General features: G+C 40.7%; 1 protein-coding gene across 5 annotated transcripts in view; it reads right to left on the bottom strand.

The window, feature by feature from the left end:
• Positions 1 to 23235, bottom strand: part of cnksr2b (connector enhancer of kinase suppressor of Ras 2b) — a 54952-nt gene that overhangs the window by 1293 nt on the left and 30424 nt on the right. For 3 of the 5 annotated variants that reach the window (XM_079587126.1, XM_079587128.1, XM_079587127.1), the window contains exons 9-21: positions 22746 to 22892; positions 21022 to 21155; positions 19233 to 19423; positions 18879 to 18968; positions 17978 to 18183; positions 17833 to 17884; positions 16983 to 17158; positions 16800 to 16873; positions 16455 to 16526; positions 16163 to 16230; positions 14858 to 14961; positions 2860 to 3376; positions 858 to 1057 (exon numbers count right to left, since the gene is read on the bottom strand). In XM_079587126.1, the coding sequence (XP_079443252.1) occupies positions 858 to 1057; positions 2860 to 3376; positions 14858 to 14961; positions 16163 to 16230; positions 16455 to 16526; positions 16800 to 16873; positions 16983 to 17158; positions 17833 to 17884; positions 17978 to 18183; positions 18879 to 18968; positions 19233 to 19423; positions 21022 to 21155; positions 22746 to 22892 (2031 nt within the window). The remainder of the gene's footprint in view (positions 1 to 857; positions 1058 to 2859; positions 3377 to 14857; positions 14962 to 16162; positions 16231 to 16454; positions 16527 to 16799; positions 16874 to 16982; positions 17159 to 17832; positions 17885 to 17977; positions 18184 to 18878; positions 18969 to 19232; positions 19424 to 21021; positions 21156 to 22745; positions 22893 to 23235) is intronic. The other 2 variants (XM_079587129.1, XM_079587130.1) reach the window with 1 other exon arrangement.

Genomic DNA, 23235 nt, shown 5'->3' with positions numbered 1-23235 from the left:
TGAATGATGCGTATTCAATTATGCAACACACGTCTATGATCACAAGACATAAAACAAAGAATTTATTTTTCAAAGCTGAAAGCACAAAGACATTTGATGTGCAAATATCCAAAAGTTGTGAAATATAAATACCCCTGGTAAAAAGGAAAAGAAATGTAGTGCATTTAACTTTGCCAAGCAGAAACATCATGGCATCTTCCACAAAAAAAGACTGATCAGTTTTATTGTGTTTCACCCACTGAAGATCACTTGCTTTAAACTGAATATTATGCAATCATCTAGCAATGCACATCCCACTCAAAAAATAAAACGTTTCCTGTGTGTGTGTTTTTTTTTAGTTTAGTCAAAAAAGTTCAGATTTACACTTACTGTTCAAATGTTTGGGGTCAGTAAGATTTCTGTTCAAAGAAACTGATATGTTTATTCAGCAAGGATGCATTAAATTGCTCAAAAGTGATAGTAAAGTCATTTATAGTGTTACAAAAGACTTTTAACTCAAATAAATGCTTTTCTTTTGAACTTTCTATTCATCAAAGAATCCTGAAAAAAATGCATGGTTTCCACAAACATATTAAGCCGCGGCAGCTGCTTCAACATAATAGTAAGAAATGTTCCTTGTGCAACGAATCAGCATAATTATTAGAATGATTTCTGAAGGATATATATATATTACTGACCCCAAACTTTTGAATGGTATAGGTTGGAATTTGAATTTGGGATTTAAAAACGGTGGGCCCACATCTTACACTTATGCTATGAACTATGTTTTGGAAACGTTTTTTTTTTTTTTTTGTGGTCGTGTTGCTCAGGGAAAGCAGTAAACCAAGACCGCAACCAGTGTCCCCTGAAAGCTGTACCTTAAATGAGTTTTGAAGGATCCGCAGGCGGTGCAGCTTCTCATTGAGTAACGGATCATTGCAGCGACGGACGAATGATCGCTTGTACTCTAATCGAGAAGAGGACCTGTGCTCATTGACAGGGGATAGACTACTCCTCTCAAGAGCCCTGTACAAATCCCCCAATGAGTCAGCCTGGTGCCTGCGCTCCCGATCTGAACCTGCAGAGGGCAGTGAAGAGTTACTCGCAATGACCAGAATTATCACCACAACTGCAATGTATTCAAATTCAAATGTTATGCACAAGTATATAGTTTTGTAAATCAGTAATGGTTATTTTAAAAATCATCATAAAGCATTTAAATACATGAATATGGTAGTGCATGCATGTTAGGGCAGGATTAAAATCCAACACTCAATGTTACACAAGGGATTCTCAGCACTATATCTTCCTCTAAAGCTGAAAACCTTTGTTATAGTACAAAACAATAGAATTAGATGTGGTGTGTTTATTGTAATGATCACATTAGCTGTTATACACTGACTGTCAGGGATCTCAGGGTGGAAGAAAGAGAGAGCAAATGGCCCTGAAGCCATATTCCTCCGCTTCCATTCTGAGAAGACATTAACACGGACTGAAGGGACTCCTCCTCGTGTGCTGTGAGGCACAGTATAGTTCTGAGAAACCATGAATGTGTGGAACAGAAACGAGGGATGAAAAAGGATAGACAGGGATGAGAGCTGTCACGTTGTATTAGTACGACTGCACCTAATATGAGGCTATTGGAGGTCTTAAGGGAGATGTGTATTCAGCTGAGATTTGCAGCTACAGTGCCTCTGAATCGAGCAGCAATATGTTTATCATTACAGGCTACAATGCAAATAACTGGAGCGTTGAAGCAAAATGCAGCGTCCCCTCAGTGATATTTTGCAAAAAAATTCAATTCAATCATGATTCCCACCTAATAAAACAACAATGTAATGGTGAATACAGTTATTGTCAAATCTCTATCAAGACATTCTCAAAATTATTGTGATTCTCATTGTGATTGTAATGCCTTCTAGTGAATTACAATCAATAATATTAGTTCTAAATAAAATTAAAAAAAACTGTGAAGCCTAACAATAAGACAGCTCAAAACAAAGATGTAAATCATTTTACACACAGACACACACATATTTGTTAAACAAACATAAGCAGCATCAGATAAATAATTATATATACTGTAATTAGTCATTATTTATAATCATAATAATATAAAGATTTTCTAAATATTCATAATATTTATTCAAATATTCTTAGTTGTTGATCGCTATTAAAATGTCAAGAAAAAAACAATATCATGGTTGTTATTATCATTATTAATCTGAATAAATGTTATGAATATTTACATAATAATAATAATTAACAACAATGTATGTAATGTAATTAATAATAATTATGATTACTATTATTTTAATAATAATAATAATTATATTCATAAAATGTATTAACAATGCATATCGGTTGACCACCATTAAAAATATGTATGAACCTGTCAATCACAGCTGTCAATCATGATGTCACACCACCGCATCAAATAACTAACTAAAAACAAACTTATTTTAAAAATAAACACTTTAACTTTCATCAGCGTGATTAAAAACTACAGTAAATGACAGAAACCGATCGAGAAATAAGCGATCGAGACGCTTTGGCTTCACTTTTCAGGGCTTGTGCGGCACGCTTGGTTTAGACCCTATTCTGAATCAGGAGCTAAATTAGTTCCTCCAAAAGATTTCTTAGAACTAAAATAGTTCCTAGTTCCTGCGGTGCGAACGCGCCAAAATCCGGGTACTTCCACCAATAGGAACTATAAAAAGGTTGAAAGCCCCTAATATGACACGGGCAAACCAGACGGCCAAATCCAGTAACAACTTGCTTGCCTCTGCCTACACATGCTAACTCACCCATTAACTTCCCTCTGCATATATATGTAGGCAAAGGCAAGTTAGGAACACAACCGTCTCTCAGTTTCCTGACCTGTATCTCTGGCATGGGCCCGGCCCAGGTGGTATCGCTGTGCATCTGCGTGTTCAGCTGCACTGCTGGCAGCCAGGATAGCATGAAGACCACTGTCACGGGGCAAAGTAAAACTGCGGTGCTTGCTTCCTACTCCACCTGCTTCTTCTCCTCTTCCTACAGCTGTGAAGGACTTTTGGCTGGGTTGGGTGGGTGTAAGGGGCGGCGCGTAGTGTTCTGGTGGCAGCCCGTGATGGGCGGGGAGCGTCGACTGGCGGCGAAGTTCGACGGGCACGATTCGGCTAGGATCAACGAACACGGAGTCGTCTAATGGCAGAGTCTGCAGGAAATGGAGGCCGGAGCTGGTGAGGGGAGTCTCGATGAGGTCCTGCCACGAACGCCGCTGGCTGGAAGACTTTCGGCCCGGAGAGCTAGCGCTGCTCACGCTGCCCCCATGTGTCTCGGATAGGGGGGAGCGGGACTGGATGGTCTCCGTGGAGGGTGGGCGGATGTGTTGGGACTCCTGGAACGGACTCACCTGTAACACAGTGGACAATATGCAAGGACCTTTTAGTCTGTATATTTTACAACTTAGAGGTTGGTGCACCAAGAAGCATAAATCCAAATTGAAGGACAACTATAACAAGAGGGGCATTTATATCCCTGTTTTCCATTTTCCCTGCTGTCGTCTTTTACAAGCTCACTGCTGTCACCCTTAGTTATGCTCTGCCTGGATGGAACGGTCTGAGACAGCAACACACGCACACACAATTCTCCTGCTTAGGATTAAAGGACTGATTTGCGTCTCCTTCATTAAGATTACAGAGGGCTGGAGCCAGAGGACCTCCTTAAAAAAAGTGCCCTTTGACTATGAATTTACAGTGGCCACAATCACCCCTGGGGTCTAAATAATTAATGTGTCCTTCATGTCCCTTCTGTCCACCCCTTCACACCTCATTCTTCATCCTGCTCCCCCTTCCTCTCTGCCCTTCTCTTGTCCCACCATGTCTTTCTGCATTGCATCACCTCATTTGTTTCCTTCAGTCTAAGTTTTATGTATATGGAGTACAATACAGTTCAAAAGTTTGGAGATAGGACATTTTTTTTTGAAAGAAATTAATACTTTTATTAAGCAAAGATGCATTGAATTGATCAAAACTGACAGTAAAGACATTTCAAATAAATGTCATTTTCCACTTTCTATTCAGCAAAGATTCCTGAATTTTTATTATAAAAAAATGTATCCCAGTTTCCACAAAAGTATTATCCAGCACAGCAACTGTTTTAAATATTGATAATAAGAAGAAATGTTTCTTGAGCATCAAATCAGCATATTAGAATGATTTCTGAAGGATCATGTGACACTAAAGACTGGAGTAATGATGCTGAAAATTCAGCTGTGCCATCACATGAATAAAGTACATTTTAAAATACATAAAAATAGAAAACAGTTAAAGGGGACCTATTATGCAAAATTCACTTTTATATTGTTTTTAAGTAAAAAAAAGTCCATCCAGTCATGTTAATTTCCCCTTAAATCAGAAACAGTGTCTCAAAATGACGTGATGTCACATTGGAACAGGCACCGCCCACAACTGGCACGGAATCTGTCCTATTAGCTAAGCTCCTCCCTCGAGTGAGCTGTACAGTCCGCCATGTTCATCTCCTCGCCAGAGCATTTTACAGCAGCATTCAAGTAAGAACTGTATTCTTTAGAGATCCACCGATTACAATTTTCTAGGCCCATTCCGATTTCCGATTTTTCATTGAGTTTGACCTGCCGATACCGATTTTAGCCGATTCCGATTTCATTTTTTCTAACAACTTTACACAAATATTTATTTTCTATATATATATTTTTTTATAAAACACCATATACTTTTACCCAAACTGAATAATAAAAACAAGTTTACATGGGTAAATATTCTATAAATATTATTTTCTGACATACTAAACACACTAGACATGCAAATTCTGTGCATTTTGGGCACTTTTTCTGTGCAATCATATTTATTTTGTCCATCAAAAGTGTGCTGTCGCTTTAATTGAGCGTGAGCCGCTGACGCATGCGGTGTGAAACGGCCGTAATTCATGAGGTTTCCTACATGTGTCGACGGACAGCGAGTGGGTCTGTTTGTACAGTAAAATTACGATGCCACGCAGATGTGCTGTTCCTGGCTGTGGACAAACAACATCTTTGAATACGCTGCCGAAAGATCCAGACGTCAGGGAAAAATGGATGCACATTATTTTTTGCGAACGTCCCAGTCACGGCAGTGTTAATTTAAGCGTTTGTTCTATACATTTTAAGGATGACTGTTTTGAGGAAAAAATCCCAAAATGATGCTGGCTTTGCCAGAAAACTGTTGCTCAAAGATAAGTCCGTGCCGACTATTCTGGGCTCAACAACGACGACGCAAACGTACTTTTTATCATGGCTAATTGATTTAAGTGCAGCTTTTTACACCATTTCTCATAACATCCTCACTGACAGATTAGTCTCTATTGGTTTCACTGATACACCCTTGGAGTGGTTTAAATCATATCTTTCTGGCCGCACTCAGTTTATCCAGCTTAAACATTTCAAATCCGAATTATCCCCTGTCACTTCTGGTGTTCCCCAGGGCTCTGTCCTGGGGCCCCTTCTGTTTATCATCTATTTGCTGCCACTTGGTCATATCTTTCGCAAATATAACATTAGTTTTCATTGCTATGCGGATGACACCCAGCTCTATATGTCCACTAAACCTAACACATCTCTCCCTCCCAGTTCCCTTTCCGATTGCCTAATAGAAATCAAATCCTGGTTTTCTTGCAATTTTCTGAAATTAAACAGTGACAAAACTGAGGTTCTCCTCATTGGCACTAAAACCACACTGACTAAATCTGACAGTTTTTCTCTTATTATTGATAATTCCACAGTTTCTCCTTCCCCTCAGGTTAAGAGTCTGGGTGTGATCCTAGATAGCACACTTTCTTTTCAAGCTCACATTAATAACGTCACTCGTTCTGCATACTTTCACTTACGTAACATCAATCGCCTCAGACCGTCTCTCTCACTCACTAGTACAGCAATTCTCGTTCATACACTGGTCACATCCCGTATTGATTATTGCAATTCACTTCTTGTTGGTCTTCCTTTCAAAACTTTACATAAACTTCAAATGGTTCAGAACTCTGCTGCCCGAATTATCACCCGAACTCCTTTCATTAACCACATTACTCCTGTGCTTCAGCAGCTGCACTGGCTACCGGTTAAACACCGTATTGATTTTAATCTTGCACCTTTGTACCTCACCGACCTACTTCATATTACCGCACGGACCCGGATTCTTAGGTCCTCTTCTTCTATATATCTTACTGTACCTTCTGCCCGTTTGACCACCATGGGGTTTAGAGCCTTCAGTCGCTCAGCCCCTCGTCTCTGGAACTCTCTTCCACCAGATATCCGTAATATTGACTCCCTCTCTATTTTTAAATCCTGCCTGAAAACTCATCTCTTTAAGATGGCATACCACACATGATCAATCCGTTCTTAACTTTGTTTTTAGTTATGTACCCTGATTTTATGTTCTGGAATTATTTTAATTATTACAATTTCTTGGATTTATAAATGTATTGTACTAGTATGTGTTGTGAGGTGACCTTGAGTGTCTAGAAAGGCGCCATAAATAAAATGTATTATTATTATATAAACACATTTGTATAAGAGAATCTTGAAAATATGTCGCCTTTCTAGTAGGCCTGCATGTGATAGAAAATAAAAATGTTTGCCTTTATCAATGCTGCATCTTCAAAGATGGCCTGTGCATGTCCGTGGTACACCCTATCATTTCATTGAAATTAGTTAAATAATGTTAAACTGTTAGCAAATTAAGCTATAGGATAATTATGCAACAATAATCCGTTTTCAAGTGTCTCGGGTTACAATTTTTTTATTAATTCAAATAGTTTCACTTTCCATGTGGACACGGGCTGATCCAGTCTTCGTTGTTGTGGTGATGGTTCTACCAGAAAGACTCGGGAGATAAATTGATATAACAGCGTATATTTATTAACAGCCCAGCAAGCATGAATTTATAAAGTTCTTTGGCGTAGGCCCCGTCCTTAGAGAGCAATGCGAGGGTAGCGGAATCTGCATATCCTGCCTGAAGACGAAGGCAGGGGCGCAGCCGACCCCCCCTGGAGGTTAAGGAAGGGACCATCCTGGTGGTGGTGGGGAGGATGAAGGGGAAGGTGCCATCTGGGTGGTGGTTGGGGAGGATGGAGGTACTTGGCAGCGTCAGCATCTGCGAACTCAGACGAATGTAAGTACCGATCTTTTATACTGTGAGTGTTAGCACATGATTGGTTAGGAGAGAAGTAATACGTGGCACGCTGATTGAGTCTTCCTGGCAGAACCTACGCTGAAGCTGTCATTTCTACCAGAAAGACTCGGGAGATAAATTGATATAACAGCGTATATTTATTAACAGCCCAGCAAGCATGAATTTATAAAGTTCTTTGGCGTAGGCCCCGTCCTTAGAGAGCAATGCGAGGGTAGCGGAATCTGCATATCCTGCCTGAAGACGAAGGCAGGGGCGCAGCCGACCCCCAAAGATAGGTGGAGGAATAATTCCACCGGGACGGAGCCCACCCCCAAAGAACTGAAAGTAAGTATACCCACCGGTCGAGCATCCTGCAGTTCCTGAAACGAGAAAGAAAAGTTAGAAAAATAACGTAATAAAAGCGATATAGTGGGTATATACTTTTTTATTTTTATTTTATTTTTTATAAATAATGCATGGTTATGATGCCTATAGACACGGCCGCAATGGACCATTAGACCGTGATGGCTGTACGTGAACATGGTGAAACAGACAACATAGAGACGAGGTCCAATGGACCACACACAGAAGCCATAATAGCGCAAGGTCGAGATGACCACATAAAGACGAGGCCACGATGGACCACTTGACCACGATGGGCCGCACATAAAAGCCGATGAGGCGCCAGGTCATGATAGACCACATAAACACAAGGTCAGCTTGACCACAGGCCATGATAGACCACATAAACACGAGGTCAGCTTGACCACAGGCCATGATAGACCACATAAACACAAGGTCATGCTTGACCACAGGCCGGCTTCGACCACACGTAGTAAGGCCGCGATGGACCAACATACCTCAAGGGCACACACAGACAAGCCGCATTGGCCACACAGCCATGATAGACCACATATAAGCAGGGCCACGATGGCCACGAGACCACGATGGGTCACACACAGGACAGGCCGCGATAGACCACACGGCCATTGGACCACATAAAACCGAGGCCGCGACGGGCCACAAGCCATGATGGCCGCATAAAGGACAAGGCCACAGTAGGCCACACGGCCATGGGAGACCACAGACACGAGACCGCTTAGGAGCCACAACGGCCGCTAATGCCACATAAATACGAACCTATAAGACAAGGCTACTAAGCCACACGAAACAGCGGCCGCGATGGACCGCACATAGGACAAGGCCATTGAGGCCACACGTAGACGGCTAAACAGACACGACCATTAGGCCACATGAAACCGAGACCTCTATAGGTCACTGGACCACGATGGGCCTTGGAGGACAAGGCCACAGTAGGCCACACGGCCATGGGAGACCACAGACACGAGACCGCTTAGGAGCCACAACGGCCGCTAATGCCACACAGAGACAAAGCCTATAAGACTAGGCAACTAAGCCACATGAAACCGAGGCCACGATGGGCCACAGACCACGATGGGCCACACGTAGGACAAGGCCACAATAGGCCACACGGCCATGATAGACCACACTGAACAAAGGCCGCGATGGGCCCGGCCACGAATGGCCACGCACAGGACAGGGCAGCAATGAGCTACGAGCCGCTAAAGGCCACACATAGACGGGCTAAACATAGACACGGCCGTAAAGCCACATGAAACCACGACCTCTAGAGATCACTAGACCACAATGGCCTTACAGGACAAGGCCACAGTAGGCCACTCGGCCATGGGAGACCACATAGACGAGACCGCTTAGGAGCCACAATGGCCGCTAATGCCACACGAAAGACAAGTTTCACGAGACAAGGCCGCTAGGCCACACGAACCAGGCCGCGATGGACCATGAGGACAAGGCTGCGATAGGCCACACTGACCGTGGCTATGACCGCCTACTTGGGACAAGACCGAGCTCAGCCACTAGGCCGAGAAGGATCACACAGAGACGAGAGACAGACTGAACAGCCACACGGAACGGAGTTGCAACACATAGAGACAGACACAATATGGCTTATCAGATGATGTGAATAAGCTGCTGCTCGGTAAGTAAGTGATATGCAACCGAGACACCACCACCAGTATTTGCATGAGGATTTACCTGGATCGTTACTGGAGAGCTTGCTGAGCTTCAAGGATGATTTTAGAATCGGTTCTTATATAGGATTCGAAAGCAGAGGAAGACCATCTTCCCATGATCTTAATGGCTGATGAAGAAACTCCTTGTTCAGCTGCTGTAGTGGCTGCCCCAATTCTGGTGGAATGGCCAGTATAGAGAAAAGGGGATAGACGGCAGCTTTTGAGGACAGGAGCTAAGTGAGACCTGAACCAGGTTTTAGACAGAGGTGCTCCGTTAGGTAGGATAACAGGGGGAGTGATCTGAGACTTGGCAGATATTAAGGAATTTAATCATAGATGAGAAGGAACAGAATTTATTGCTAATTTTGGAAATTGTTAATGTGATAACAGAACATGAATTCTAGAGTACATTTAGCAAAGTTACAACACTCGAAAGGTCAACCATGGAAGATTTCATTTAGCGAGATTGCTTTAAGGACTACGACAAACGCTGAACGGCATTCCTCCTGGGTTAGTGGCATCACAAACCCTTAAATTACATAAATCCGGTCCCCAGAATATGATTTATAGATATCAAAACAGAATGAGCAAATCAATGACTAGAAGATAACTACGCGTAAGCTGCGTAATCATGAACTAACCATCCTGAAGTGAGGTCTACATGTTTACACTTCTTGGGTCTCTCCATCTTTGACTGACTCGGATTTGAACAAGCTAAAAGTTTTTAAATTTGTCTGTGAGGGGTAGGCGAAGCTGTAGTACGAGCTGTTGAAACTCCGCCCCCTGTGCTGGGAGCAGTAGCCTGACTGCATCCGAGGGATAAACAAACTGTGTGCTTCACTCGCCCTCGAAGACAATTCCGGCATCAATACGAAAATATCTGAGGGGCTTTGTGAGCCAAAACCCCTCGCACGCACCCTGGGGACACCGGAGACCTACCACACATAGATTTTGTAATTGTAGACGAGGAAGGAACAACCGGCCATGATCAGGATGGGAAATAAGAGGAATCTGAAAAGAAAGTGAAACATTATAACAAATACTGCAGAGTCTGAGCTTTTAAGGTGTTGGGAGCCACGCCTTTAGTGAAATATGGTCTAGCTGGATTGACTTAAATACATGATCTCTGTTAGAGGAGGGCAGGGTGATGGATCCGGGTTGCTGAAGGGTGAAGCCATCTGAAGCCTGAAGACTAAAACTTGAAAGCACGTAGACATGGCATTGCAGTGGCCAGGAATGAGCGCGACCTTAATCATGAAATTAGAGACTACTGATTGCCAGATAAACATTCAGAAATAGAATGACCGCCTGACAAGAACTGCTTTAGTGACGCAACAGAGCTTCGTTAGCACATACGAGTTTTACCACACTTCGACCCAAAAGGACGTTAACAGCCGCTATAGGATAATTCTGTGAAGCGTGGATGAACGAGCCGGAGTAGGCTTGGTAATATGTCTGACCTTAGCTGTTCCAAATGCCCAAATCTGAGATTGGACATGCACCTTCGTCTAGCTGAATCGGGTCACTTAATTCGCCACAGTGGGCCAGCGTTAACACAAGAAAGATGTCCTGCTTAGAATAGAAATACTCAGTGAATTTTCGATGACCGAGCAGAAAGCATATACTAGTGGTGTCAACAATAATAGATTTGGTGATGCATCGCAATGCGGGGCATGCACGATTCAGCATCGATGCGGCAAAGTGCCATAATCGTTTATTTCGCCGTTTATTTTCTGGCCTTGGGTTGGACAATAAAGTTGTGAAGTTTCAATTACATCCGGGGTCATAACAACAACAATCAAGATGGCTGAAGCGGAGGGAGATGACCGCGATAGACGAGTAATTAAAATCGCACCCAAAGCTTGGAAAGCGGACATCTGGGCACATTTAGATTCTACGGAGTTAATGGGAAACGTAACAAAACTTACGCGATGTTTTAAAACCTGCCACACTAAAATCAAGCACGTTGGCAATGCAACGACAAAAAGTTGGCTGTTATTATTGCACTATTTAATTTCAAATGGTTCAGAAGCAGAGAGATGGGAAACATTTCTCGTTCAAAGCACTGAAAGCAGTGATTTAGGTTTTCTTTTCCAGGTTTGAAAATGCCTTATCTGATACCCTGTACCATTCAATTTTATTTTGTTTAATGACATTTATGTCAAAGATACAGAAGAGTGATAATACACACATAGCAGCCTATAAAATCTGTTGTTCAATATATGACTGCTTGTATTGCCTCATGACTGATGAAAAATTTGCCTTGTGAGCAGAATAATTTTGATGCATCGCAATGCGTCGTAGAATCGAATTGTTACCTGGTGAATCGTAATCGAATCGAATTGTGAGGGCAGTGCCAATTTATTTATTTTAATAGCACTAAATCTTAATCTTATTAATCTTAGTACGATACTTACCTGAAGTGAGGTAACGGTATACCGATAAGATACTACCTCGATACACTTGATATTGTGTTGACTTGAGCGTAGAATACATTTTCAGCTGCACAGCATATACCTGACATTGCTCTTGAGTTGCTCTTGTAGGAATTAAGTTTTATCCACGGCCGGGAGATGCTGGCCATGACAACCAAGTGAGTCCCTTGGATAGGAAAAAAATATATTAACATTTAAATCGTGCAGATGAGTAAAACAATGTCACTTGAGTCTCTTGACTGTGATTTGTTTTGGTGACACATGCTATCAGTGGATTAAAGTAGTCACCAGGAAAACGTGTTACAACGATTGTACCATATCTGTTATTGTAGACTTTTTAAAAATAGTATAAGACATTTGTTAGAGAATTTCCAGCACTTGTAAATGTATAATATACTGTCTTTGTACTTTACTACGCATATGCAGAAATATAGTGACCAACTGTTCTCTTAAGCTAAGCTTTTTTCCTTTATAGATATGGTGGTGGTCATATATTAACATGAAAAACTAAAAATAGCCGGACATCTCTGTAAATACCGAAGCTGATGAATTAAGAGAAGGCATAACGAGTTGAATTGGGTAGCCTACTGCTCCTTTAAGTGGAACGCACTCTCTGGTGAGTGGGCAGCCGGTATGAGACGAGAGCGCGAGCTTTGAATATAGCATGTAAGCCGGTTAACATTTGTGTTACTCTTATGCTGGTTTATTTATATTCGGTTATCGTGAAGTATATGCGAACTGCCCATGTGTGCGTGGGATCAACGATGCTGAAAAGACATGAACACTGCGCTGCCTGTGGGATATCAGTTACGTGAATCTAGCTTACACATGCTACAACCATCCAGCGAGCTATCCAGCCATACTGTAAAGCGTTACAGTATGTAGCGTTGAAGACTGCAATCTGTATCCGCAGTTAAGAAAACTGCCACGTCACCACAGTCACGAATGAACTCCACCGCTGGTGAAGGAAGCAGCGGAGTAACCAAATAAATTAATATACTTACCTGAATGAAGTTTGAATATTTGATCGTGAGTAAATGTTAACGTGGCTGCTGGAAGCGCAAACGTGAGAACCGACTTGAAAGCGTTGAAAGTGAATTTGAACTTGAACTGAAAACCATAGAAGATCGTCTCTCATGAGATGAGTTTCCTGCACGCGTGTCTCGCACTCGCGCGCCGTCAGAGTTGGTAAAACCGACGATATGATTGAGTGTTGGAATGATTGGAATTGAGACGCGGGTGAGTACTTGGCAGCGTCAGCATCTGCGAACTCAGACGAATGTAAGTACCGATCTTTTATACTGTGAGTGTTAGCACATGATTGGTTAGGAGAGAAGTAATACGTGGCACGCTGATTGAGTCTTCCTGGCAGAACCTACGCTGAAGCTGTCATTTCATTTTCCTCTGATTCCGGCTCAAACATATAAGGTTTTATCATTGCAAGAGTCATTGCTTCGCATGCATCACCCGCTATTAAATAGTTGCGCCGAATTCGCAAATGTCTCGGCTGGGGGCGTTAATAATTGATGCATAGGCACTGACGTTAGCCAATCATAACAGTGGGCATTAACACTGAACTCTTAAAGGGGAAACACCCCCAAAACAGACTGTTTGAATCAGAGGATGAGAAACAGGGTGGGAAAAGGTCATAAATCACTACATTTTAAAAGTTTTTTGTAAAAAAAACTATAGTAATACTATAATTGCACCTAAGGGAACATAATAATAAAATAAAAAAAAAACATGTCATGACCCCTTTAATACACAGATCTAATTACACATGCGATTTTTTCCCCCTGCAGTTTACATTCACAGATATAACCGACTGTGTTTATGTGAACTTTTTGTGTGTTTTGACATAACCTTGTTGTGTGTATTTGACAGTTTAAGAGCAATAAGTCCTGAAAGAGAACTTAGTTTATTACTCAAGGGACCATCTGACACTCGGCTTTCTGTGCGCATGCTTCGGATGTGTGCGGTCAAAAATATATATATATTAGAAGTTTAAACTGATATGGCTTTAAAACGCATGCAAAAAATAACTTTCATCATGATGAAGAACTGTAATGTCACATGAGTGTGACCGCGATAGAAATGATAATCAAAGCCAAACAGTTGTTTCTTTTGTTTTTGGCAGAGTATCCGAGGCATGAGCTAAAAAGGCTGCCCTCTTCTGGATATAGGGCGGGAAGCAGCAGCTCATTTGCATTTAAAGATGCATGCATGAAAACAGCATGTTTTTGCTTCAACTATAAAAATGGGTTAGTTTTAATAAATGATCTGCAGGGTATTTTGAGCTGACCTTCACACAGACACATTCTGGGGACACCTGTGACTTATATTACATCTTGTATAAGGGGGCAGTACTTGAATACACCTTGTGGTGCAACCTGGACACATCGTCAGTGATACTCCCGGGGTCATAGGGTGTTTCGGGTCTTACATCAGACACCCTCACCCGGGCGACCCAGCCGGGGGTGATCAGGCCCCGACTTGTGTCCAGGTAGCGCCCTACGCCACGCGCCCCCCCTCCTTAACCAGAGCCACCGTGCTGCCTTTTCAGCGGCTTCCAGGATGTTCTTAATGGCTCTTTGCCTGTGCAGTCCGCAAATCCCTAAGAGTCCCAGGACCCGGTGTAGAGACTGTCCTGCGAAGCCCCTACAGCCCACTTCAACAGGCTCACAGCGGGCCTTCCACCCATTCCTCCGACACTCAGCTACCAGATCAGCGTACTTGGCCCTCTTCCTTTCCTGGGCTTCCTCCATTCTATCTTCCCAGGGGACCGTTAGTTCAATTAACACCACCTGCTTACTTGCTGCAGACATCAAGACCATGTCCGGTCGTAGTGATGTGACGGCAATGGATTCTGGGAACCCCAATTGAGTCCCCAGGTCCGCCAGGAGGTGCCAGTCTCTTGCTGTTGCGAGCAAGCCCCCTTGGGTCTTTCTAGGGGGCTGAGGCTTCTCGCCTGCTCGAACAAAGGCAATTGCAGACTTGGTTGGATGATGCTGCAGATCCCTTTTTTAAAAATCTTACTGACCCCAAGATTTTGAATAGTAGTGTATGTGAGGAGCAGAATTACATGATTTTGCCTGGAGTGAGCTAGGAGCTTTCGGAGAGTTCAATATGACATGAGTAACGTGTTATTGGCCCATAATGCAATTACATTTCAGACACATGTTGAACACAAGAACCCAAGCAAAAAAAGAAAGACATGACTTACTGAGGTAGGGTGTGGATAAGTGTCATACGGAGGTGGAGGGCTGTCCAGTTTGGGTGTTGAGGGCATGTGATCAGTATCCTCATGGTCACTCTCGCTCCAGTAGTCTGAGGAAATGACAGCAAATATCCATTAAACAAACGTGAAGGCCAATACTGAAATTTGAAGGCTGCAGAAAGCAGACAGTAAACTTCATTTAAAGTCCCCCTGTGGTGAACATCAAGTTTGTACTGTTGTTTATGTCTATGTGGTGTTTTTAATATACTTTAAGACAAGCCATGTGATAAATTCATCAGTCAACACCATTGCTGAGTATTTTCTCCTTAAAACTGCAGTTAACCAAAGAGAGTCTTAAAAGTGCGGTTTGAAATCGCCCATGTTCCCTGCTGTCACAAACAAGTAAACAATCCCGTCAACGTGCTATCATTCCTATCAAGCACTTTGGCCATTTTAACACAGTGAACACAAAAACACCTATAAGAAGGAACAGGAAAAATCAGGTACAGCGGGAATTATGAATATGATGTTTATTATGATGTTACGATGAACTATATGCCTTTCTCCACTGACTTTCTATGATGTTCAAAGCATTTCTAAGGATGCTGATTTTTAGAAGGAAGCTGTCTGACTCTGAGATGGTTAACGTGAACATGGTTTGTGTAACATTAGCAACACATTATTAGCTGTTCGATAATGTAGTCAAGCCAAATGCTAATCATATCAATTACCATTATGTGTTCGACATTGTAGAGAGCGATACATTTAAAGCATTCAGATTTATCCATTTATAGACGACCCTGTAAATATGACCTTTTTCTTCTGAATCAGTTACTGTTTTAAACATATATGTCTGAATTAAACCAATATTTCTACTTGTCTTTCTTGTGTATCGTTTACTACAGTTACAACAGATATTCTGTGCTGGTGTGATTGAGTGGAGGCAGGGACTAATATGTATATTAATGGATCTGCATATACTAAATGAAGCAAGGGTGTAGAGTTACATTCAAGCTATTTTTAAGCATGAAGAAATTATTTTCACAGGATTTTTTTTATTATTGACTGTAGGGGGACTTTAAAAGATGTTTATGCAGTTTCTAGTCATCGTCATTGTAGCATTTAGTCATAAAATGATAACGTTCTAATTAGGGTATATAAAAAAAATATTCTGAAGAATGCCCTATACATGCACCCAACATGTACTTCATATGCAAATATTTATAGGACTTGCAGACCAGACCACACAAAGTGAGAGTGTGGGAATAATTGATCCGACAGGCTTAGCGGAGCATGAAGGCATCTTCTCACCATGATCCTGTCGGATCCTTTTCTGCTCTGAGTGAGCTGTTGCCGCCATGTTCATCCGACTGAGCCACCTGTGAGCAAACATAAAAAATGTTACCTGGGGAGCTCTTTGCACTGCTGAAATGCAGAGCTGAAAGGCTCTTTTGGGATGTTGCTAAAATTAGTAGCTTTGATCAGCTAAGGGAACATTAAATGAGATTCGGGAGCCTGTGCAAGAGAATTCATGAGGATTTGACAATGTTTCAGATTACAGTATGAGCCTTTTTTGTTTCTTATAGACATGTTTTCATCTTACCTATTCATATCATCCAAGTTGTCCGCAGCAAAGTAGAAGCTCTTGATTTTAGGATGGCAAGCCTTAAAAGCACTGAAAACAAGCAAGAAAAATAGACAATCAAAACATGCTGGCCTTTCCGATAGGGGTGTTTCTCTTGCTTTCGATTTGGTTTGGTAAAATACTTGATACACTTGGTGTTAGGGGTGCACAGATTAGTAAGACTGTTTCCATAGGAAATCAGTGTAGTGAATATGATTTGTTTACCTTTTTATGTTTTTTAAGTAACGTAAAGCGCATTTAGAAAAACACTCAATGCCGCTATAGTGTGATAAACTGTCATCTCTAGTTTATAATACCACTCACAACTTTTTGCGACATTCGTTGGCTTGATCAATGTTGAACTCAGGCAGACTGACAAAGCCCTCTGCCTTTTCATCCTGAGAAAGAACAGAGAACAGTGAAATTAAAAACTTTATCTAAACCGTCTAATGGGCCATTTTGTTTCGTGGTACTGCATCATGCAGATGAATGGCCTCGTGCCCTCACCTCTTCATTGGTGTACCAGTATAGGCAGGCGTCTTTCAGCACAACCCAGTACTTCTTCCATTTCTGAGAGAAGTAGCTCTTTGCATCCTTCTTCTTCCAGAGCCATCCCTCACAATCACCCTGACCCAAGTCTCGGCAGGAGATTCGCCGCTTACTAATGGAGGGCAGGGACCCAGCTGAGAAGGACAAAGAGAGAGTGAGAGAGATCAGAGATATCAACGTGGGCATTATAAATGAAAGGAATGGCAGGAATAGTATCAAAACAGTGACATTTTTGATGTACTGCCATATAATGGCAAAGAAACATCTAGACAGAACAATTATTCAGAGTGAGACTGTGTGATGAATGTGTGTAGAAAAAAATCCTTTTCTCAATCAGTATTTTTTCTTCCGTTTCCAGTCAAATTATTCAAATTACATTTAAAAATATTTTTTTAGACAACATATTATATTATTAAATGTATTAAAATTGGAAATAATATAAAATAATATATATATATAAATAAACTGATAATATGTAACAAAATTAACAAATGTATTAAAATTATTAACATTTCATATACAATTGTAACTATATTAATAATTTAAAAATATTTTTATTATTATTATTTTAATTATTAAAAATATATATCTTGAATTGTTTATTTTCCCCACCCCAATTATGATATATTTTTTTAGATTCTCTGAAAGCTAAACCTACTGTACACAAAATTTGTAGGATGACTCAATACTTTTCTGGGAAAACAATAACTTTTTTTGTTGTTGTCTGATTAAAATTATTTATCAAAAATATTTTTGCAATGTGGCAATAACTACAGGGTTTTAGAGCTAGTAGAATTTAACATCTCACCTCTTAACTTAACTTTCTTTGACCGGGAGAGCATGGACGATCGATCAAATGTCTGAAAGATAGTAAATAAATAAAATATTTAAATCATCTTATGCTGTGTCCCTTATAGTCTTGCATAACATTAAGTTGTCTTCAGAACACTCACAAGGTAGACAGAAGAGGTTTCAGATGTGGGTGTGGCCAACGAGTCCTGCTGCAGCATCTCCATCTGGAGGGTGGGGACTAGGGTGTAGTGGGCGGGGCTTCCACCTTTCTCACTCTTTCGTCTACTACGCCGACTGCTGCGACGTCCTGTGTGGTACTCCTCTGTCCCTGCCTTGTCCTCACTCACATATCGCAGCAGGGAGTTTTCTGTCAATAAATGTATGGGATTATGAAACCACAGTATATTGATTATGAAAATGAAAAAGCATTTTTCAATGCACTGTCTATTTTTTTAAATTTAATAGACCAGATTTGATTCTGCCTTTTAAATAATGTAATGCTTAGAGTTGAAATCAAATTATTCAGAGGTCTCATGATCAAGGAATAGGGATGAAAGGTGCAATGTTGCACATGTACAAATGTAATATAAATTCTGCCAGCATGACTAAAGAAAGCATTCTCTCTGCTCCTACTCCTTCAGCAACAGATCCTGGCCTCAACCAATGAGAAGCCAGCATCTTGGCAAGACCTCTATGTTGGAGTTACCATGGCAATGCAAAACCAAAAAATCCCAAAATCTCAAACAAAGAGCCAGCGAGATACTGGCAGACAGATCCCAGAACAAAAAAAGAGGTAAATATAGGAGAAACAGGACAATCTGAATGGAAGCGGATTTTTAAAAGGTTCAAATGGAGAGGTCAGGGCTAAAGTGATGAAATTCTTGGTTTAGTATAACCTAAGGAAAAGAGATTTAAGAAAAACATCCCCCTCAACATTCACCTACACACACACACACACACACACACACACACACACACACACACACACACACACACACACACACACACACACACACACACACACACACACACACACACACACACACACACACACACACACACCTCTTCTGATCTCTTTCTTCAGCTTGGCTGGATCTTCATAGTCTCCAACCCAGTTATATTCTACAGGCATGGAAATAGGCCTCAGCCGTCCTAGTACACAAGCACAGAGAAATCGAAATAAAATCAAATAAAAAAATGACTGCACAATACACATACAGTATTGGGCCAGGAGTAGAAGTATAACTCAATTTGCAGATATAAAAACATCCCTTCTGACTGACTGATCCCTCGTCACCCTGGCAAGACCACAAACTTGAATCTGACTTAAAAAGAGACCAGCATGAAAAGACAACCTCTCCTGACACTGAAGCTAGTCTGTAAAGATCAAACATCATCATGTAAGAAAGGATGTACCATATGTGGTATTGCTGTCCCTGCGTACGGGTGGAGGGCCCTGATTCTGATCATACTCGTAACAGTACAGGACCGCATCCTCATCCAACAGGGGGAACCGCCTCCGGCACTCCTGATCCAAAAAGGAATTGGGCGAATCAGAACCTTTAGCGGCCTGCTGGCAATTGCTGGTCAGATTCCCCATTTCATCTCTGCAATGGTAAGAAAAACCTTGTGTAATCTTCTATTACAGCTTTCTTGGAGAAAAAGTATTTCCAGTGCAAATTATATTTGAAGACTGAGTAATGATGCAAAAAAAATCTGCTATTTTAGCTATATTAAAGGGCACCTATTATGGAATTTTGAAATTTACCTTTCATGTAGTGTGTAACATAGATCTAAGTGAACAAAAACATCCTGCAAAGTTTGAAATATGAAAGTGCACCGTATATAAAGTTATTGTCTTTCAAAAGTAAGAGTCGACTCTGAGTCATTTTTATGAATCGTTAGAAGACCGAAGCTTTTTCTCTGACTAGATGACGTCAACTTGTAAAGTTATTTGAATACGATACGCCCACTTATTGCACTCCAAGGCCAGGGAAAATATCAGGGCGACGAGACGCTGTGTTCTGAACTACTGTCTATGGTTCTGAAGTGCGACTCAAAAGCCAACTTTTTTCATTTGCCCAAGAAGGAGCATTTGAAGACTAAGTGGCTACAATTCATATAACTGTACCACAGAAGTATAGTCCGAGCCTTGTGCTTTGTTCGCGCCATTTTGAAGACGATTGCTTTACCAACTTAAATGCACTCAAACTTGGATTCGCGAGCCGGCTGATATTGAAGGAAGGTTCAGTTCCAAGTGTATTTGCATCAGCTTCCTCCTCCGTATCACAACCTGTAAGTGTTATTAATAATTGTTGCTTTTATGTTTTATGTAGCATGCTTAATAATTATTTTGTTTGTTGTCTAAGCACCGTTTAGCTTCTAGGTCTTCAATGACAATTGTATTGAGATAGCCTATGTGAAGTGTTTGTCGTTGTTTTTGGAGTTGTCTTAAAGAATAGAGTAATACCTCGTAGTAACGTAACTACATTTTATTTTTTTTATTTTTGTAAAAACGTTATGTTTATGCATCGGGCTAACGCAAACAAAGACTGATTGTGCTTTTACAATATGAACTCTGGGCTGTGCTCGCTAACATAACATTACATTCTTTATCTTATTTTTAGTTTTTTACTACAAACTACAAAGCAGTGGACTATAATAATTATTATAACACAATTTAATTGATAAAAGCATCATTGTACTCCGTGTTAAACAATAAGTATTATCTATGTAAACACTGGGTCATCTGACCAATCACAGATTAGCGTCGCGCAAAGGAGGGGTTTGGAAAAACGAGTCGTTGAACGATTCATTTGGGAGTCGGTGAGCAAATCAGGTAAAAATAAATGCATATTATACGACAACAAAAGTGTTTTTTTGTCATTGCATACATGTAAAACTGTTGTTGGGGACTCCCTAAACAACATTAGGAACATTTTAAATGTCATAATAGGTGCCCTTTAAGTTATAGTATTTAACAATATTAAAATTTGACTGTATTTTCTGCATCAGAGACATCTTTCAAAAACATTAAAATCTTACCATCTCAAAAATGTTGTACTCTCTTTAAAAAAAAAGCATATGGTGTAAGGCGTTTCATACATATTCATACATATTTACAGTGTGGATCAGTGTACTAGTCTGTCCTCTTGTTGTAGAGATTGTCATTTTTGTCTGTGTGTGTGCACCTGTAATACTGTACCTGGGTGAATACGGCTCGTCAGGGGGAGGGGGGATGTAGAGGTCCTGTAGAGCGCAGCTGTCCCGTCTGGATGGGGTGCTGAGGGTGCTGGATGGTGTGGCCACACTGCTGCTGGGGCTCGGGGGGATGATGGGCTAAAAACAGTGGTAGGCTACCGTTAGCTTTAGCGTTTACAACATCCCTTAGGAAAATTGTTTAAATATACTTTTACGTTTTAATACAGGTCATTTTTAGATTTTCACTTGTCGATAATGAGTGTTTGTTATTTCGTTGCATGTAAAGAAACACATAAATAAGTCTACAAATGTCCTCTCCATTCACATGCACACTTCCGTTCAAAAGTTTGGGGTTGGTACGATTTTATAATGTTTTTGAAAGAAAGGATGCATTTATTTGATCAAAAACAGCTATATTGTGAAATATTATTACAATTTAGAAAAATAATTGCTTCCCATTGTAATAAGTTTTAAAATGCAATTTATTCAGTGTCACATGATCCATCAGAAATTCTCTTTTAAGAAACTGTGATACACTTTTTTCAGGATACTTTGATGAATAGAAAGTTCAAAAGAACAGCATTTATTTGAAATAGAAACTTTCTGTAACATTATAAATCACTTTTGATCATTTTAATGCATCCTTACTGGAAAAAAAGTATTCATTTATTTTCTTTTTTAAATCTTACTGACCCCAAACTTTTAGTGTACATCACCAAGATGTCTTTTCAATGTTTCCGTTGCAAATATTTAGAATGCATTTGAATCCAATCCCTTTATCAGATTGCTGTAATATACAAATATGATGCCCAAAATAGAATGTTATTTATAGAAATGAAAGCTACATCTCTGCAACTGATAAGTGCTTAATAGATACAGTAGTTATTAAATGACAAAAATGGCGATATTTTTATTGTTTCATGAAAATTTCAAGGGTTATCATACAAAAACTACTGATTTAACATTTTCATCACTGAAATATAATTACCACAAATTAAATGACAACTACTAAAATTTTAAGAAAATGAACTAAAATTAAGTTCAACAAAAATAATAAATAATTTTACCAGACATCAAACAATCATCCTAATGGCAGAATAACCTGGCCTGTGTGTCTTTGTGGAAGAAGACATGCGAAAAAATAGCATTGGCCATCTCATTTGAGTGTCCAGTCATACTGAGTCTGTTTCCTCCTGCGTTTATGTATTTAAAACACTTTGTGCACGCTGAAGCGGCTTTGGTTCTGTGTAAATAAAATGCCGTCTCAATGTCTTCAACTGTTGTCATGACAATCAGCGTGTCTTGTTAACTGTCAGCTGTGCAATAGAAACGGCAAAGAAAAAAATGAATACGTGCAATTTACACACTGCACAGTCAAGCGTCTAAAACGACATTCCACATTTTCCTCTCAGGCCACAGTAAAGCTTCCTGATGCACAGGGGCTTCGGTGAAGCTGGAGAGGAGATTGGGGAAAGAGGGATAAGCAGCAGATTAGAGGTAAAAAAAGATGAAAGAGGAAAAAAAAGGAAGGTTAGTGGGTGGGTGGGGGAAGAGTGGAGTGAAGATTTTGCCATGCAATCTAGTTGGTCAAAGCCCTAAGGGAGGGGGAAGAGTGCTCTTAATGCTGCTAAAAAAAGAACATGCCCAGATTGGGGGACTACGGCACACAGCATATCATCAATTCACACACACCACTTAATCCTCATACCGCACACATCCCGTCAGTACCTGCAGGGCGAGGGGCTTCCATCTCATGTTCTTGAGTAAGGCTGGGGCTGACGTGAGAGTGCTCTGAGGTCGCTTCTTCAGCGTGAGGGTCACCCCTGCAGGATTGCTGCGTAAAGAGTTCACCAGGTTCTTCAGCTGCCAGCCCACCTACGCAAGTCCAACACACGTGTTGACCTCACCACGAGAGAATCAGATAACATTCCAGAGCATTTTGTAGTCTTGTTAACGGGGGGTCATTCTTCATCATGTCATATACATCTTAACATTTTGGATAAATACTTGAAAAAAAAAATCAAGATGGGAAACTATACACTACCATTCAAAAGTCTCTGATGCTCACCAAGGCTGCATTTATTTGATCAAAGATGCAGTAAAAACAGTAATATTGTGAAATATTACTACAATTTAAAATAACGGGTTTCTATGTTCATGTGTTTTATAATGGAACTTATTTCTGTGATGCAAAGCTGAATTTTCAGCAGTCATTATT

The sequence above is a fragment of the Phoxinus phoxinus genome, assembly GCF_949152265.1.
Source record: "Phoxinus phoxinus genome assembly, chromosome: 17".
Taxonomy (NCBI): Eukaryota; Metazoa; Chordata; class Actinopteri; order Cypriniformes; family Leuciscidae; genus Phoxinus; species Phoxinus phoxinus.
Note: the sequence above shows the minus strand (reverse complement) of the source record. Positions and strands in the feature narration are given on the sequence as shown.